Below are 17,068 nucleotides of genomic sequence, written 5' to 3'. Positions count from 1 at the left end.
CTTTCTAACACCCTTGGGAAATTAACCTGAGGCCAAATGTTTTCCATCTGTAAGACAGTGATACCATCAACCTCCACTTGCAGGGAAGTGCCTGTGACTACTAAATATACTTTATGTCACAAGGCTATTACAGTATCTGGTACTTAGGGATAGACTTATGTTGGCAACTCAGTAACAACTGATAAGAACACAGAAGAGAACTCTATGTGCTAATATTGTTAAACTTGATACTCTTTAACAACATTTAATACTACAATCTGATCAATTCTTTGACAGCTTTCACTTGCTTTGCCATGAATAGTGGCTCTGGCTGAATTTCTACTCCTGCTTCTATTCTTAAATCAGTAAATGAAAAACAGAAGCTACATATAACAAAGGTTCTCCTCTAATCGCTGGGTATAACAGCTGAAGCTAATCAGAAGGAATATCTGCAGAATGAGAACTCCAATTAAGAAAGACAAAACGTGTATTTTACTTGCTTCGATTTGGGAGCATAATTGCTCACAAGGATTCATAGATTTTTTTTTTTATTGTTAAGCTGCAACGTACATGGTTTAATACAACAAAAAACATTTAATCAAGTGAAACGTAATAAACTGAACAATAAACACTCGAAACATTTTCCATTGGAAACATGTAAAGACGAATATGAGGTTTTGTTACCATCTTACTGCAATTTTCTTATGTGTTACTAGCCTACATACCCCATGTTTTCTGTAATCATGCAGATGTGAATGCAAGTTTGAATGATTAAATAAATGAAAAGTCCGTTTACTGCAGGCAATCATTTCACAAGGCAGCCAAACCAGGTTTAGAGAACAAAACTATTCAAGAAATTCTCCACGTATTTAGGTTCATTTTAGAATCCATGAACCTTAAGCTGTTCCTCCTTGACAATGCCAACCTGTAAAATAAAATTTAATTTAGCAAAATAACTCTGAGAAATACATAAATTTATTAAGAAAACATGGGAGAGTAATTAAAAAGAATCACTATCAACAGCTTATTGCAACACTGTTGTCTGTGGCATGCACTGCTGATAGCCAACAATTCAACACATATTTGAATACTTTACATACCAAGAAATATCGTGTTTGTATATACAGAAATGATCAGAATACTCTGATGACAAAATAAACCTGACAGAGGTCTTTACTTTCCAAATAAGTACCATGTCTTTATTTCACCTAATTTCCTTCATTCGTATGATTTTTACTTAGTAGAAAACAAATCATGTTGCCTTTAAATACGATGTTAAAAAAAAAGCAATCTCAAGGTTACACATAAAGCACCCACTCACTCACCTCCAAGAGAAACTGGCAAATGTTTTTTCTTTGGTCACCTTGAAGCTGAATAACCTCTCCGTATTCAGGATGTTCAATCACAGTACCATTACAGGCAAATTTCTGGAAAAGTGCATAAATATACAACAAAATTTAGTCAACTAATATGAGGTTTTATTTCACCATAAGAACAGAATTAACCATTTCAGTGAGCTAGATCATATTTAGAGTAACAGATTTTGTCTTCTATAATCCACAATCCTTCCAATTTAATTTGTAAACCAGGAAATGATTTTATGTGTAACATCAAGAACTAAATATTTCACATTTAAGTTTATTTGAAAGCCACGTGAATCTTCTTTTAAAATGAGAGACCACACCGGGAGAATAACTAAATATTTACATGTTAATTACAAACATGAGAACAGCTTTCTTGGTCTAGTCATTTTCATCCACGCTGATATAAAGGTGTGAATTATAATCCAGTTCAGAGGTGTGCACCAGTAACTCTAATCCTTTCTTCCTAATCCCTTTACCTTTTTGAAAGCTTTCACAAGTTTCTTTTTGTCATAATCATCTGCAATGCCCTGAACAGTAGTCAGTGTCTTTCTGCCGTTCCGTTGCTGGATTCTTATATGAATGTAATCCTCAGTCCCTGCCGGGAGTAAGTCGTCACCCTTAGTTGCATCAGCAAAGGGGTCTGCAAACGGATACAAAAAAAAAAATCCAAAGTAGAAAAATATTTTTTAGGAAGTACTTTCCACAAATACATTATACTACCAATCCTGACAGTCATCAGTGAAGGTTCTAGTATCTTTGCTGTTTCTGCCGGTAGGAATGGAGATGGGGGTGGAGTATTAATAAAACCCCCAAGGTACTCTCACAAAAAGAGAAACATTTGGACAGCTATGTCCATTGTAGAAAAACGTTGTTATAGATGTTATCGTTGAATATGGTCCTCTAACGAGAAAAAGGAGACTTAGAAAACCTTAATATTGTAGCCACTATAAAAATGTGCGTCATCTCGATTACATTCTGAGGAAAACATAAACATTCGAATATGCCCACCCTAATCATTTAACCGTAACTGTGCCTTGCCAAAAAAAAAGTAGATTAGATATATATCAAGAGGCGTAATTTTACAAATTGCTACGCAAGCAGAGAAGACTGAACCACTGGCCAGTGACAGATCAGAGGCCTGCATCCGCATCTTTCCCTAGGTGCCCCCAGGGGCTGCCAGAGAACGGGCGCCGATTCGTAATTCCCCTGGCCCGGCATCCCCTTTGCAAGTAGCAGGGCCGATCTAGGAGTCCACGAAATAGGGTCGCCAAGGTTTCCAGGGGCAGAAGTGGAGGCGAGAGCCGGGTCAAGGACGGGGCAGGGGGTGGCGCATGGCCCGCGGCCGGGGCTCCGAGAGGAGGGCTCGCAGTCCGGCGCTGTCCTCGGGGAGGGGGTCGCCAGGGGCCCCGTCGCCATTTTCTGGGCGCCGAGACAAAGCCCCACTAGGGGTGCGGGGAGGGCAGAAAGGGGGCCCCTAGGGGCGGTGATCCAGGCGGGCAGCGGGCCCAGAGGCGCGCGGGGCAAGGGAGGGAGGCGGCGGCGACGGGATCTTACCGAAAGATTGGAGGTTCTGGATAGTGGACATGCGATACTAGTGTGAGGCCGGTGAGGGGATAAAATTCCTGCGGGGCCCGCCCGGATCACCGTGTCAGGAGGCTGTAGTGGCGAGAAAACGGAAATAAATAAGGAAACGCTTCGCCCTGGGGTTGGGATTAGGCTGGAGTGGCGGCGGCGGAAGCCGGGAGGAGGCAGGAAGAGGCGAAGGAGGAGGCGGAGGAAGAGGCGGCGGCGACGGATGCGAGGACGCGAGAGAAGAGGCGGCGCTGCGGCTTCTCCCACAAAATGGCCGATGGAGACTATTTAGCCGCGCCGGCCGCCCCTCCCACGTGACCCTCCCGCGCAGGGCATCCTGGGACTTGTAGTTTTCCGGAGGCAGCGGAGCCGGGAAAGCCAGAGGCTGGGGGCTGCCGAGACCGCAATTCCAGTCACGGAGTGCGCCCTCTAGCGCCGGGCGGAAGACGCGGGAAGTGTTCAAGCGGCCGCAGAGCTCCCCAGAGTTCGCAGGTCTGGGGCTGTCTTCGCAGCGAGCTCGTAGGGGAGGACAGTCAAGGGACTCAAGCGTCCCTCTTGACTCCCCTTCTCTCGCCGTGCAGTGGCGGCGCCGAGGGGCCGACGCTCAGGGCTAATCTCTATCAGTCACTCTCGAGGCCCCGGGTAATGTAAGTAAAATCGGGGTGCAGGAACAAAACAAATCCTCTTGCTCCGGCTTTCAACTCATTGGCCACCCCTCAGCCCTACCTGCATTGAAATTCCAACCCCAGTTGCAGGAGCGTTGTTAGTCTCAACCATGGTCGGAGATGGGAGCCTCTCCTTCCAGGATTGGACGGACCTCTTATTCCCTAGCACGGTGGATTTCAGACTCCAGCGTGTGTGTCTGGAGGGCTTGAGAAAACACTGATAGACCCCAGAATTTCTGTTCAGGAAGTCTAGGGTGTGAGCTGAAAATCTGCAATTCTCATAAGCTCCTTGGTGACGCTGATCCTGCCTGCTGGTCTGGAATCAGGCTTGAGAATCACTGCCCAGCTTCATCATGGGCCTGGCATCTAGTGGGGGCCAGGTGTGTGTGAACAGAACATACCACAAAATCAGCTTGTCAGCTCATTGTGTGTGCCTCAGAAGGCTCAACACAGAATTCAGGAAAGATGCCAGGTATAAGCTGAAGGTGAGCTCAGCAAATAGGTTAACTGATGGAGTCATGTACCAGACTGTAATATCTTCCTATCAAGTCACGCACAGAAAAATAAACCCGAGACTGGGAATTGGCTCAGGCAGGTGTTCAGTTGTCAAACTTGGTTGGCTTTCTGGAAGCAAAGAGATAGACTAAAATTTAGGGATTCTTAACTTTTCTGTGTGTGCCATGGCAATCCTGTGAAGCTGCTGAACCCCTTCTCAGAATAATGAGAAATTAAGTTTTAAGTTCATAAATTACATAGGATTACAAAGGAAACCAAGTTATATTGAAATTTTAAAAATACATTAATAACATGTATTAATACACTAATAACATTTAGCAAGATTACGTCTAATACTATAATTTCAAAAAGCTGATAAACGTAAGAGATATTTTGTGATGTCTGTAACATCAGAAATTTAATGTGAAAGTATGTGTGACTTCTGTTGGTGCAAAGCGACAGGTCCTTCTAATACTATTATGTTGCCTTTATTCATAATGGAAGGAAATGGTAAATTTTGCTTAGAGGTTAATGAAAGTGCAGATGTAATTTTTTTTCCCCATCCAATTTTAGGGATCTCCATCCCCGCAGTTTTACCCATGCCAAGGATCTGCAGACCCCAGATTAAGAATACCTGAATTTGACAGTCTTTTGTGATTAACAATGATGATAAGTGCCATTTATTTAGTATTTACTATTTGCCTGTTACAAAGCTTATATATAACATTATTAATCTTCATAGCTATTTTATAAGGTAAGCATTACTCTATGCACCAGGTACGGAGATGGAGGCTTTTGCAGGTTAATGCCTGAAAAAAAATCAAATTCTTAACTCTCAGAAATCTAACCACATTTGTGGTCTTCCAGCCCTGGTTCAAATGGAAAACACTCTTCTTATCCCAAATTGAGGTGTAAAGTTCTAGAGCTGGCTCCAAAACAAGGAGCGTCAAAATATCTAAATAAGTGTGCTTTAAAGTACTTTTATTAGTTCAATTTTGTGGCCTACTTTAATACTCTTAACACTCTAATTTCTAAATAATTTTTAATCTAGATAATGCATCTCTATTTGTTTCTTAGTGAATGTACATGAGTATTTTACATTATTTCTCAGAAGAAGCCAAAGGTGATCCAGTGAAGAAAAAATTACAAACATAGAGAAATTAAAAGAAAAATTCCAGAAATCTTAGGGTTTCATGGTCATTACCCCTGTCAGGAGAACTCATCTTTTCTTAGATTTAGTGTTTGCCTCAGAAATCTCCAGGAGTAAGAAAAAGAAAAAAAAGAAGAAAGAAACCCCCAGGACCTCAGAAATCTGTAATCAGAGCCAATATGAATACACATCAGATACAGTTGTGGTTCTTAAGGCTCTTCTAACTCTCATGATTCATAGTCTTTGTGTTTAGACCTCCAGTGTCCAGTACAGAAACCACTAGCCACATGTGGCCATTGAGTACTTGCAGTATAGCCGATTTAAATTGGGATGTGCTATAAGTAGAAAATATACAGTAGGCTTCCAAAGACTTAAATTGTCTTAATTTCACCTATTTCTTTTTACCTTTTTAATGTAGCTACTAAAGACTTAAAATTACGTGTGGCTCATGCTGTATTTCTACTAGATAGCACTGGTTTAGAGTGAAAGAATTTGACCTGTATGTGAAGTTATCATAAAAAGAATAAACTGAAGCATTTAAAATCTAGTGTTTTTAAGTTCTAAATGGTACCAGCCTAGGTTAAGGTACTTATTTCTTGTCTTAATTCAGAAAAGCATTTTAGATCACTCACAGAGAACAGTTGTGCTGAGTAAAGGAATTATAGAAGATAATAAATGAAAAAGAAAAGCACCTAAAGCTGAAGGTAGAACCCCCAGTCTGGTTCTAACTTTCTGATAGTTAAGACAAAGAGGAAATCAGCTAGAAAATCTTTATGTATACAGGATGAAAACATACCAGTTGCGCAGGAGGAATAGCTTTGCCAGGCCCTGAGCCACAGGAGGTATTATTCTTGGGCCCTCATAAAGGGAACACTGTGATGTAGTGGAAGCATCCCTAGCAGTTTGCCCACAATGAAGGCAATGATGGGTTTTATGCAGCTGTTTCTTATATCTGCTGGTCATGAGGATGTGTTGTCTGGTTAGAAACTTGGGTCCTCATCTATCCTTAGGCTGCTTACCGTGGTGGATGTGATAATGTACCACTCAGATTTCCTGCTTCAGTGGGCATAACTGATGAACAGCCCCAGCTGCTATGCTCTGAATTCAGCATTGCATCCCGCTGAGGCCACACTTCCCATCAGCTATTCCTAGCCAATGACTGAGCACAACAAAGATGCTACGGCAGTCCTGTTCTTGGGAGATGTGGAACTCCTTTGACAGGCGACTCTGGCTCAAGGACTCTCCATTGGCCTGGCTGAACTTTCTTAGATTTGTGCTGACGTCTAAGATTCTTCTAATTCAACCTTTCTTCTTCTGTCCTTCGCAGACATTTCGCCCAATAAATTTCTTGCACATCTAATCCCATCTTGATGTCTGCTCCTCAAAGAACCCAAACTGATAAACCTGACTGCAGACTGGTTGGTAAAGAGACAATAAGTAGAAGGAAAATTCCAGTTTAAATAACTCTGGTTATTACTACAGAGCTTTTCCTCCAAACTGTAAACTCTCCTGAACTGTGCTGAATTTCATGAGGCTAAGAGAACTTCCGCATAGCCTGCACGAAGGCTTAAGGCCCTCTATGTAAAAGCAGGCCAGGCAGGCTTTTCTTCTCCTGAGTGGGTACCCTAAAACAAGCCCTTTGTATCTTGCATATTTAATGGTAAGAAAATGTGGACATATTGAAGGGGAAAAACAATGTGTGCCTAGTACTTTGAGCAGATATCCAAATCTCGCTATGGACAGCTTCTGCCCTCCCACAACTGGGAAGACTCCAGGGACTCTTTACTGAATTAGTGAAATGGGAAATCACTATTCCCAAGTGATGAGTCAATGTGACTGGTATTTCCAGGAGACCAGCTACAAAGAGAAACCCCAAAGAATGAATGTCCTTTGAGGATCATAACTAGTATTTCTCACATCTCAACTTTAAATGAGAGTTAAGTAGCTGAGAGTTTAAAATTACATTTCCTGGCTAGAACTATGTTGCCAAGTGGTTAATAATGTGCATGGTATGAATAAAACAGAATTTAGTTGCTATCTCTGTGTCTAAAATACATGATTATTGAGTCAGTGTTTCTGTAGAATGAATCAGAAGAGCCACAGAAGAGAAAGTCATAACCTAGGCCTGTTTCCTAATATCATATGCTTTGTACTCTTCCATTTTCCTGGGAGAAGAGTAAGGAAGGTGGGTGAATGGGCTCTGTATTTGTAGGCTCTTAGTTAAAAACATTAATAGTGACGATGATCAACATGCTGACAATTAGCACATTGTATGTGCTAATATATCCACAGAGTATAATATTGAACAGAAACCAAAATTATGTACGTGTTAAAGAGTCAATAGTTTTTCTTATTTTCAGAGAGCTTTTGAATCTAAAAGGAGAGTTAAACCAAACCAACATGTAATTTATAAAGCATATCAGAATAAGAAAATTTCAAGGCCTGCAAGGTTGAAGACTAAATGGAGTTAACTCAGTAAATATGAGGAAATTTCCCTAACATAGCAACTCCCCACTGGTGATCTTAATTAGGAGGGAATGCAGATACTTGGCCATGTCACATAACTTCTAGTCTAAGGAAGGGGCAGTATTGCATTCAAGTTTCTTCCACTTCATTCTACCCTCCTGCTGTCAAGAACTGTGAAGAGTCTGAGATTTTATCCTACTTGCAAGCTAACAGGTTAGCGTGCCACAGTTTCATGGGTACTGAAACTGAGACTCTTGCGTTAGAGACAGGCCTTTATTACTCATGGCAAAGCAGTAGCCAGAGCTTAGTGTTAATGCTGGTTTCCTATGTCCACAAATCTAAGACCCATGGATTGGACCCAACTCCAACACAGGTGGGTCTTGATTGATGCCTACACATGCAGTGGGTTGTATTACAGGAGAGGAACACTGTGCTTATGGAGTCTGTTGCTTTTATTATAAGCAGTAACAAGCTTGTCTTGGGGGGCGATATTACCTCATCCCTCGGGACTGCTCCCTGCAAACACGACTCTGAGAAAAGGCCAAGGTAAGACGTGGTCAGGGCCTTGCATTCTTGGCAAAACCAATAAGAACATGCAGGCACCCTCAGGGCCTATGGTGAATTACCTCTCCCAAAAGCTGCTTACTCTCCTTTCATGATGGGGTGTTGATAATTGGAGGGGTAAGCTCTAGGGACATTCGAATGGACATATTTACTAGAGGACAAGACTATTGTTTGTTGACAGGTCATGTACATAAATGCATCTCACTTTTTATCCTCTTTTCTCAAATCCCTGGAAGTTCTGTGGGGCCGACCTGACCACCTTCTTTTCTCCCTTTTATCTCCTGTGGCTTGGAGCTTTCTCATCTTTTCCGTTTCCCACCTCCCATAGAGCCAGCTGGTCCTACGAGTTAAGTTGGGGTTGGGGAAGGGATTTGGCTTCAGAGGCCTCCAATCCTTGGCTTTATGTTCCAGCCCAGCTTTCCTAACAGCTCTGTGTTGGGGTTTCAGTCATAAGCTTGACCTGCAATCATGGTATTTTTCTTTCCTTCACCACTGACACTTGAGAATTTATCTTCCTTGTGGACTTCTGGGGTAGTAGTGGCTTATGGTCCAATGTGTGATTTGAATATAGCTGGATCCAATGGCTTATTTATGCTTTGAATAGAATGTAAGGGTCTAGGCTTGAGAGTTAGATCTGGCATCATATTCTTGTATAGCCATGAATAGCTGTGAAAACTTTACCTCTCTAAGTCTCAGTCTTCTGTGAAAAGGACATCATCATTTATACCTCAAAGGATTTTGTAATGAATGCATCAGAAAATGTATCACAAGCACTTACTAGAGTGTATGGCACAGAAGATGAAGCTTTATAGTTCAAAGCCTTTTCCAGGAGTTGTACAATGAGAATGCTTGGAAGTGACTGATTCTGATGTGAGGTTGGGGCAGTTGCTAGAACATTATACATTTTTTCTGGTGTTTCCCTTTTCTTTTCCTGTGATCCTGTGCTCTTATGAAATCTCATTACAGCCCTAGTCACTTTGGTTCATTACAATAAAATTTTTCTTGGAATGGTGTCAGTCAGTTTATGCAACTTGATTACACTGGAATAGTGCAGGAAAGGTGGATACAGAATAAATAACAGAAATAAAACCCCTCTGCTGCCACAAGATTTATATATATTACCCCCTTAGGAAAGGACAAGTATGTACATGGTGGGGTGCTTGAAGCAAAAAGGCCCACCCGTTGCCACTCTCTCCCTACATTCATGCTCATGTATCCATCTGCTCCAGGGTAGATGTGGGATAGCATATTTCCCCCCATAAAGGTTAAATTATGTCTGTTTTTCAGTAAGACATAACCTTGACATTGCCAGATCCATTTCTGGCAACTTATGCAACTCCCATCTAAAAATAGACATTCTTAGAATCACATCTGTTTAAATGGGAGTAATTTCAATCTTATTGAAATAAGTTTAGAAAATGTGTTTGAGTATTATTAATTGTAGAACTTCGTTGTGAATGAACTTGGGGACTTTTGCTTAGATGTTGATTGTAATCTCAGTTGACCTGGAGGTGGAACCTTCAGTCCTTTCTTGTCACCATAGAATGAACTTTAATGGTAGTATATAACAATATATCTTATCTACAGGCACATATTTCTTTAACATTAAAATAGTGGCTGCATCTTAGGTCATTTGCTCCATGAAGCATTGCCGGTGTAGAACTGAAACATTTAAAAGAAGGTCACTTTAAAAAGAGGTCTTACCCCACAGTTTTTCTGCTCAATATAAAAGCTGATTAAGCTTCCTGAGAGAGTACAGGAGGAGGCAAATTCCTCAAGGAGAGGGGATAAATTGTTTTCATCATTGTAACTAGGGCCCAAAAATGCCTGTTCATAGGATGTGTTTAGTACATGTATTTTGTACCATTTTACATACAGTATTAGAACTTAACAAACATGTACATCTTCTTTCCTCCCAGCTTTTTGTGTTGTTATACATTTTAGTTTTGTACTACATCATTCTTATTTTGTTTAAAATGGTTAATTATCTTTTAAAGAGGTTTAATAAAAATGTACCCAAAAAGTTACCATTTCTAGTGCTTTTCATTTTTTGTGTAGATCCATGTTTTTATCTGGTATTTTCTTTCTGCTGGCGGAACTTCCTCTGTTATTTTTTTGTAGTTATTTTGAAGTCTGCTGGCAAACTTCCTTTGTGGGTCTGAATGTGATGAATTCTTTCAGGTTTTGCATGTCTGAAATATTTTTATTTAACCTTCATTTTCGAAAGACCGGTTTTGTTGGGTATAGGATTCTATGTTGACAATTGTTGTTGTTGTTTTGTAATAGAGATGGGGCTTGCTAGGTTGGTTGCCCAGGCTGGTCTCAAACTCCAGGCTTAAGTGATCCTTCCCTGTTGAACTCCCAAAGTGTTAGGATTACAGGCTTGCACCATTCATGCCTGGCCTATTTTTTTTTTTTTTCTTTCAGAACTTTAAAGTTGTGGCTCCACTGTCGTCTTGTTACATTGTAAACAATGAGAAATCTGCTGTCATTGTATCTTTGGTCCCTCATATGTAAAATTTTTTTTTTCTCGGACTGTTCTTAAGATTTTTGCCTTTATCACTAGTTTTGAACAATTTGAGCAATTTGATTATTTGTGCCTTGGAGTAGAGATTTTATGTTTCCTGTGTTTAAGGGTCATTAAGATTCTTGGACCTCAGTTATAATTTTCATCAAATTTTGAAAAATTTTCTCCATTATTCCTTAGAATTTTTCTGTCCCACTCTTCTCTCCTCTACTTTGGAAACTCCAGTTACACATATTTAAGGCTAAAGTTGTTCATAGTTCACTGATGCTCTGTTGTTGTTTTTTTTCTTTCTTTTTTCTCTCTCTATATGATGGCTTTATAAAACGAAAACTTGGCTAGGCTGAACTACATTTCACAGACTTTCCTTTCTTGTGTGTTTACAGATTGGGTGGGTCACAAGAACTCATCTTTCATGATTTGGAAGCTGGAAGGAAGGAAGCACTTTTGTAGCTGACTCACCTCAATGGCATGAACAGTGTCTGAGCCTACAACTGCGCTACCTTCTCTGGATTTTTCTTCACTTTTTCCTCACTCATGAGCCAGGTATGTGTTTTTAGTTCCATAAAAAAGAGCCCTGGCCAGGCGTGGTGGCTCACACCTGTAATCTCAGCACTTTGGGAGGCTGAGGCAGGCAGATCACTTGAGCTCAGGAGTTTGATACCAGGATGGGCAACATGGTGAAACCCCAATCTATAAAAAATACAAAAAATTAGCCAGGCATGGTGGCATGAGCCAGTATTCCTAGCTAGTCAGTGGGCTGAGGTGGGAGGATGTCTTGAGTCTGAGCCGAGATAAGTGCCACTGCGCTCTAGCCTTGTTGACAGAACCAGAGCCTGTCTCAAAGAAAAAAAAAATTACCATTGCACCAAGGTCAAAGGCAACAAGAAAAGACATGGATTTCAGTCTATCCTCATGGAGTTCTAGCTCATGATTACAGGGTTTCAGCTTGCTTGCGATAGTCTTTTCCTGACATTCCCTTACTGACTTCCTTCCCTATGGACTCTATATCAGATGCAGAGACACAGCCTTACAGAAGCTGCTTAACCAGCCCTCATAACTGCATAAGCCAATTCCCTGTAACAAGTTTCTTTATATATGTATGTATGTGTTCGATTAGAGAAGCAGGACCAGTGTGAGATATACAGAGGTACTATTACCAGACTGTGTGCATATTGCATACTGATTCCCCTTCATCTTTTAGGTGGTTATTTCCTGGGCTTCACAGTTTCCTTACATTCATTCCTTACATTAGTATTCTGCTGAATACATGGGGAGGACTAAAGAACTTTCCAGTGTTCCCTCTCTGTGAAGCCCTCTCCTCTTATATTCTGTTTGCAAACTCTAGCTGCTCTAGTATTTTTGCACTCCACTTTTTCTACTTACGGCGTCTGCTGCGGGTCTGCCTGTGTTCCCTCTCTGATGTGACTAGAATGTGTTCCCCAAAGTTTGTGTGTTAGAAGCTTAATCTCCAATATAACAATATTGAGAGTTGGGACTTTCAAGGGATGATTAGGTCATGAGGATGATTATTAGGTCATGATTAGGGCATTAGCTCTGCCCTCATGAAAGAATTAATGTTGTTGTTATGGGATTGGGTTAGTTATTGCAGGAGCAAGTTCCTGATAAAAGGATGAGTTTTGCTCCTTTCCCCTGTGTGCTCTCTTGCCCTTCTGCCTTCTGCCATGGAATGACTCAGCAAGAAGGCCCTCACCAGATGCACTCTTCTTGACCTTGGACTTCCCAGTTTCCAGAACTGTGAGAAATGAGTTTCTTTTCTTTATAAACTGCTGAATCTGTGGTATTCAGTTATAGCAACATAAAATGGACTAAGACAGAAAATTGGTACTGAGAAGTAGGGCTGTTGCTATAACAAATACCCACAAATGTGGAAGTGGCTTAGGAACTGGATAATGGAAGAATTTGGTGTAGCAAGGTAGAAAAAGCTTGGATTGCTGTGAATGGTACATTAAGGGCAGTTCTGATGAAGGCTCAAAAATAGGGAAGATGAGTGAAAGTCTGGAACTTCTTAGAGATTACTTAGGTGGTTGTGACCACAATAATGAAAGAAATGTGGACAGTAAAGGCCGTTCTGATGAGGTTTCAGATGGAACTGAAGAACAAGGTATTGGAAACTAGAGCAAAGGCCACCCTTGTTATAAAGTAGCAAGTAACTGGGCTGAACAGTGTCCGTGCAGGAAGGCTTTATGAAAGGTGGAAGTTAAGAGTATACTAGGATACACTAGTATAGTATCCTAGTACACTAGGATACCTGGTGAAAGAAATATCTAAACAGCAAGTCCTCCATGCTGCGCATGGCTATTTTAACTTCTTACAGTAAAATAAGTTAGGAAAGATACAATTTAAAGACAGAATTTATCCTTAAAAAGTCTGTATACATTCTGTCTTGCCCTTCTGCCTTCTGTTGTGGGATGATGCAGCAAAAAAGTCTTCACCATATGCAAGCCCTTCACCTTGGACTTCCCAGCATCCAGAACTGTGAGAAATGAATTCCTTTATAAAATAAATGACCCAGTTTGTGGTATTCTGTTATAGTAACACAAAACAGACTAAGACACCTTTTCTGTGCTCCAGCCTGGAACACTCTTTCAAGGCAGAAAGATGGGCCAGTTGCAGGGCTCACCTTGTTTGTTTCCCATCCCTCAGGAAACACTGTCCTTTGTTTGATGTGGAGTGTCTTGAAAAACTATTGTTTCTTATATTTTGTCCTGTGATTTTGTTGTTTTAGATGGAAGAGTAAATTAAGTCCCTGTAACTTCATCTAAGTTGAAAGCAAAGTTTCAATACGTGTATTTTGAATGTAAGAATAAATTTCTCTTTGGCATCTATCATGAAATTAAACCTTGAATTGTGAGTATATCTGATACTTAGGGAAAAAACTAACTTTTTTTAGAGTGATGACCCTTTATCCACCAGTGGTATGTGTGTGTGTGTGTGTGTGTGTGTGTCCATGTGCACACACGCATATGCACAAATTTTTTATCTACCGGTGGTGTACGTTTGTTATTGTACTAAAAACCTTCACTTTAGAGCACTTTTAGAAATGTGTATTAGTGTTGTTTTATAGCAAGGAATCTTTGGATTGTTTTATGTCTAGGAAATGAACCAACCTGTAAATTGTGTAATTGTGTTTTTGTTATATTAGTTTGTCCATCTACTCACTTTCATAATTGAAACCTGGCAAATTTTCTTAGTGTTTCCAAGTGCTATATAGGAAGTTAAAATACTGTGAATACTAGGTAAATATGAGTTGACCCACTTTATAGCTAAAAAGAGAAAACATTCTGAACTGAGATACACACTAAGTAAGCAAAGGGAGTTGCTACTGATATTTTGTATTCTCCACTGTGGGCCAGGAAAACTGCCAAGCATTTTGTATTATTTATTTACTCTTTATAACAGCTTTGTAAGTGGAGTTTATTGTCTCATTTTACAGATGAGAAAAATGAGACCCCCAATAAATTTATTACTTGCTTAAGAATATACAGCAAGTGTCATAGCTAGGATTTGAACTCAAGTTTGTCTGCTTCCAAATTTCATGTTTTTTTTTTTCTCATGTTATAATTCCCTTATGGAGGTTAAGCATACCATTAAAGTCATTACATTTAGTGGTGTTTTCACAGGGAAAGAATGAATAAGTCTGGCTGATTGGTGACATGCAAGACATGGACTAGTACAATACAGTTTCAGTGGTTACTGATTAAAGGCCTGTAGTCATTCATGAATAAAGAAGTCACTAAAGCTGGTGTGCAGTATACTAAAACTAGTTTATCATAATCATAGGGTTTAGTTGATAACAAATGAAGTATAAAACCGTAGTGTTTTAATTGGTTAGAAAGAAAAAAGTGATTGTATCTCCCTTATTTTCATCATACTCAATGTCATATTTCTTAACCTTACCCAAGCACTGAAACAGTCCAGAAATTCCTCCCTAAGTGAAGGGTATGAATAAGTTCATTGACTCAGTTACAGCATCAATCAACTTTTACTGAGGGCCTGCAATATGCTTAGCACTCCTCCAGGTTTTGTGATGAGGTATGTATGTTTGAATCGATTAGAGAATAATTCAGTATGTGCTATAGATCAAAGTTTGAAAATACAGGTCTACCATTGTTTTTAGAAAAGTGAATTAATTGTATATTTCATATGAAAATTCAGATTTATTTCTTCTTTTAAGAAAAAATCTGACTTTCCAGCTTATATTTAAAAAAATTAGGAAGAGCTGGTAGCAATTGCGGTACCTTAGATAAGGGCTGGGTTCTTGAATTTGTCACAATAACTACTATGTCCTATTGGTTCTTCTACAAGGAAGCTAAGTATCAATTGTCATTGCAGTTGTCACTGTTGATTGTCAAGAATATTGCCTGACTAACTGCTGATGGCATTTGGTTTATAGCCTCTTGCTGTAGATTTAGAGAAGGTATTATAGATACTTTTATGCATTTTGTTTAGCTCAGAGTTTCTTGAGAGTTAAGGGGGGAAGAAAATAAACAAATGGACTTTAGAATGTAAGACTGGCTTTGGAAGAGAATCTATAGTTGGAGAATAAAACTAGATGTTGAAAGGGAAGTATTGATCAGAGGAGGATTTCAGGAAAGAAGTATGTAGAAGGAATGGGTAACAAGGTTGTTGGAAGGAAAATTATCTTGGTAAAGATAGATGAAAGAAAGAAGATAAATGGAAAGAAAGGGGAGGAAAAAGGGGAGAAAGAACAGGGAAAAAAAAGCAGGCAAGATTTTCTGTGGAAAGAATGGCATCCCTATGACAACAAACGTGAGGAACGTCAAGAGTATAGTGGATGCTTAACCAAGTAGAGTTTAGGTCTTGGTCAAATAGAGGCTCACACATTGTTTTTTTAAAAAGTAAATTAGCTATCATTTTTCGTATAAAAATCCACATTTCTGTTTTAAGAAAAATCTGAATTTCTAGCCTGTATATATATGTGTGTATATACAGATATATATTTAGAGATAGGGTCTCACTCTGCCATCCAGGCTGGAGTGCAGTGATGCAATAATAACTCACTGTAATCTTGAACTCCTGGGCTCAAGTGATCCTTCCACCTCAATGTCCCGAGCAGCTAGAACTACAGGTGTGTGCCACTGTGCCTGGTTACTTTTTTCTTTAGAGATGGGATCTCACTATGTTATCCAAGCTGGTCTCGAACTCTGGCCTCAAGCGATCCTCCTGCTTTAACCTCCCAAAGTGCTGGGATTACAGGTGTGAGCGACTGAGCCCAGCCTCCTAGCTTATTTTCTCTCTCATCAAGGCTGATTTATAGAGACTTCACTTCTGATTACTGAGGTTGTGGGATTCCTTCCTTATGTAATGGAATTATGATGAGAAAAACTATCAATAAATTAAGAAAATAGTAAAAGTGGAGCCAAGTGTGATCTAGATTGTTCCGCCTTAGGGGACATTTTGGGAAGAGTTTGTGCCAAGGCAAAGGGTGAAGTCACCAAGGACATAATTTGCACTTTATTTTAAAAAGTTAAATTTATACCTTTTTTCTCAAGAAAGATTTGGTGCTGCAGAACTTTTGGTTGATCTTCTGACTTGGGTTAGTTCAGCATAAATAATAAATCATGTAGTTGCCATTCTTTGTTGTTTTGCTATTTGATTCACTGGAATTGGTTTGTGGTGGAGATTGTGGGTTGCCAGCTAATATCCATTCTCTCCTTTTTTCTTAGTAAAACAGAATCCTGATTTTATTCCGGGCTGCAGTGTACCCAGCTAAAAGACTGTACTATGTTTCACAGCTTTCCTTGCAAAGCGTAGCCAATGGGATGTAGGCAGAAGTGTTGAATGGGTTATCTGAAAAGATTGCTGTGTTACTTCATTTTCTGCATACTGGAAACTGGGTGATTTACAAAGAGAAGGAATTTATTTCTTACAGTTATAGAGGCTGAGAAGTCCAAGGTCAAGGGGCCACATCTGGTGAGGGTCTTCTTGCTGGTAGTGATTCTCTGAAGGGTCCTGAGGTGGCACATGGCATCACATGGTGACAGAACTGAGCATGCTAGCTTAGGTTTTTCTTCCTCTTCTTATAAAGTCACCAGTCCCATTTCCATGATAATCCATTAATCCATTATCCCATTAATTCTTAAATCCACAAATAGATTAATCCATTCATGAGGGCAGACCTCCCATGACCCCGTCACCTCTTAAAGGCTCCACCTCTCAGTACTGCCACACTGGGGATTAAGTTTCAACATGAGTTTTGGAGGGGACAAAAAAATATTCAAACCATAGCAATTGCTTAAGGGAA

The 17,068-nt window shown here is 40.0% G+C and overlaps 1 protein-coding gene and 1 long non-coding RNA gene across 7 annotated transcripts in view; one reads left to right on the top strand and one right to left on the bottom strand.

Annotated features, from left to right (window-relative positions):
• Window positions 1-469: 469 nt before the first annotated feature.
• EIF1B (eukaryotic translation initiation factor 1B) lies at window positions 470-3,067 on the bottom strand. Its single transcript, XM_045385032.3, has 4 exons — window positions 2,898-3,067; window positions 1,820-1,983; window positions 1,305-1,406; window positions 470-904 (listed from the first exon to the last, which is right to left on the bottom strand). The coding sequence occupies exons 1-4, from the start codon at window positions 2,926-2,928 to the stop codon at window positions 860-862; spliced, it is 342 nt and encodes a 113-aa protein (XP_045240967.1). The 5' UTR covers window positions 2,929-3,067; the 3' UTR covers window positions 470-859.
• Window positions 3,068-3,372: 305 nt separating this feature from the next.
• The window catches only part of LOC102136286 (uncharacterized), a 70,402-nt gene continuing 56,706 nt past the window's right edge, over window positions 3,373-17,068 (top strand). For all 6 annotated transcript variants that reach the window (XR_012431012.1, XR_012431009.1, XR_012431008.1 and 3 more), the window contains exons 1-2: window positions 3,373-3,562; window positions 11,166-11,325. This is a non-coding gene — a long non-coding RNA (uncharacterized lncRNA). The remainder of the gene's footprint in view (window positions 3,563-11,165; window positions 11,326-17,068) is intronic.

This window comes from Macaca fascicularis, chromosome 2 (genome assembly GCF_037993035.2).
Source record: "Macaca fascicularis isolate 582-1 chromosome 2, T2T-MFA8v1.1".
Taxonomy (NCBI): domain Eukaryota; kingdom Metazoa; phylum Chordata; class Mammalia; order Primates; family Cercopithecidae; genus Macaca; species Macaca fascicularis.
Note: the sequence above shows the minus strand (reverse complement) of the source record. Positions and strands in the feature narration are given on the sequence as shown.

What these genes read in the sequence shown, in the direction of transcription:
- EIF1B (XM_045385032.3), bottom strand. Translation starts at nt 2,928, where the DNA reads ATGTCCACTATCCAGAACCTCCAATCTTTCG. An exon ending in TTGTGAAAGCTTTCAAAAAG is followed by an intron (nt 1,407 to 1,819) that starts GTAAAGGGATTA and finishes GCACTTTTCCAG; the next exon opens with AAATTTGCCTGTAATGGTAC. An exon ending in TTTGCCAGTTTCTCTTGGAG is followed by an intron (nt 905 to 1,304) that starts GTGAGTGAGTGG and finishes TTTATTTTACAG; the next exon opens with GTTGGCATTGTCAAGGAGGA.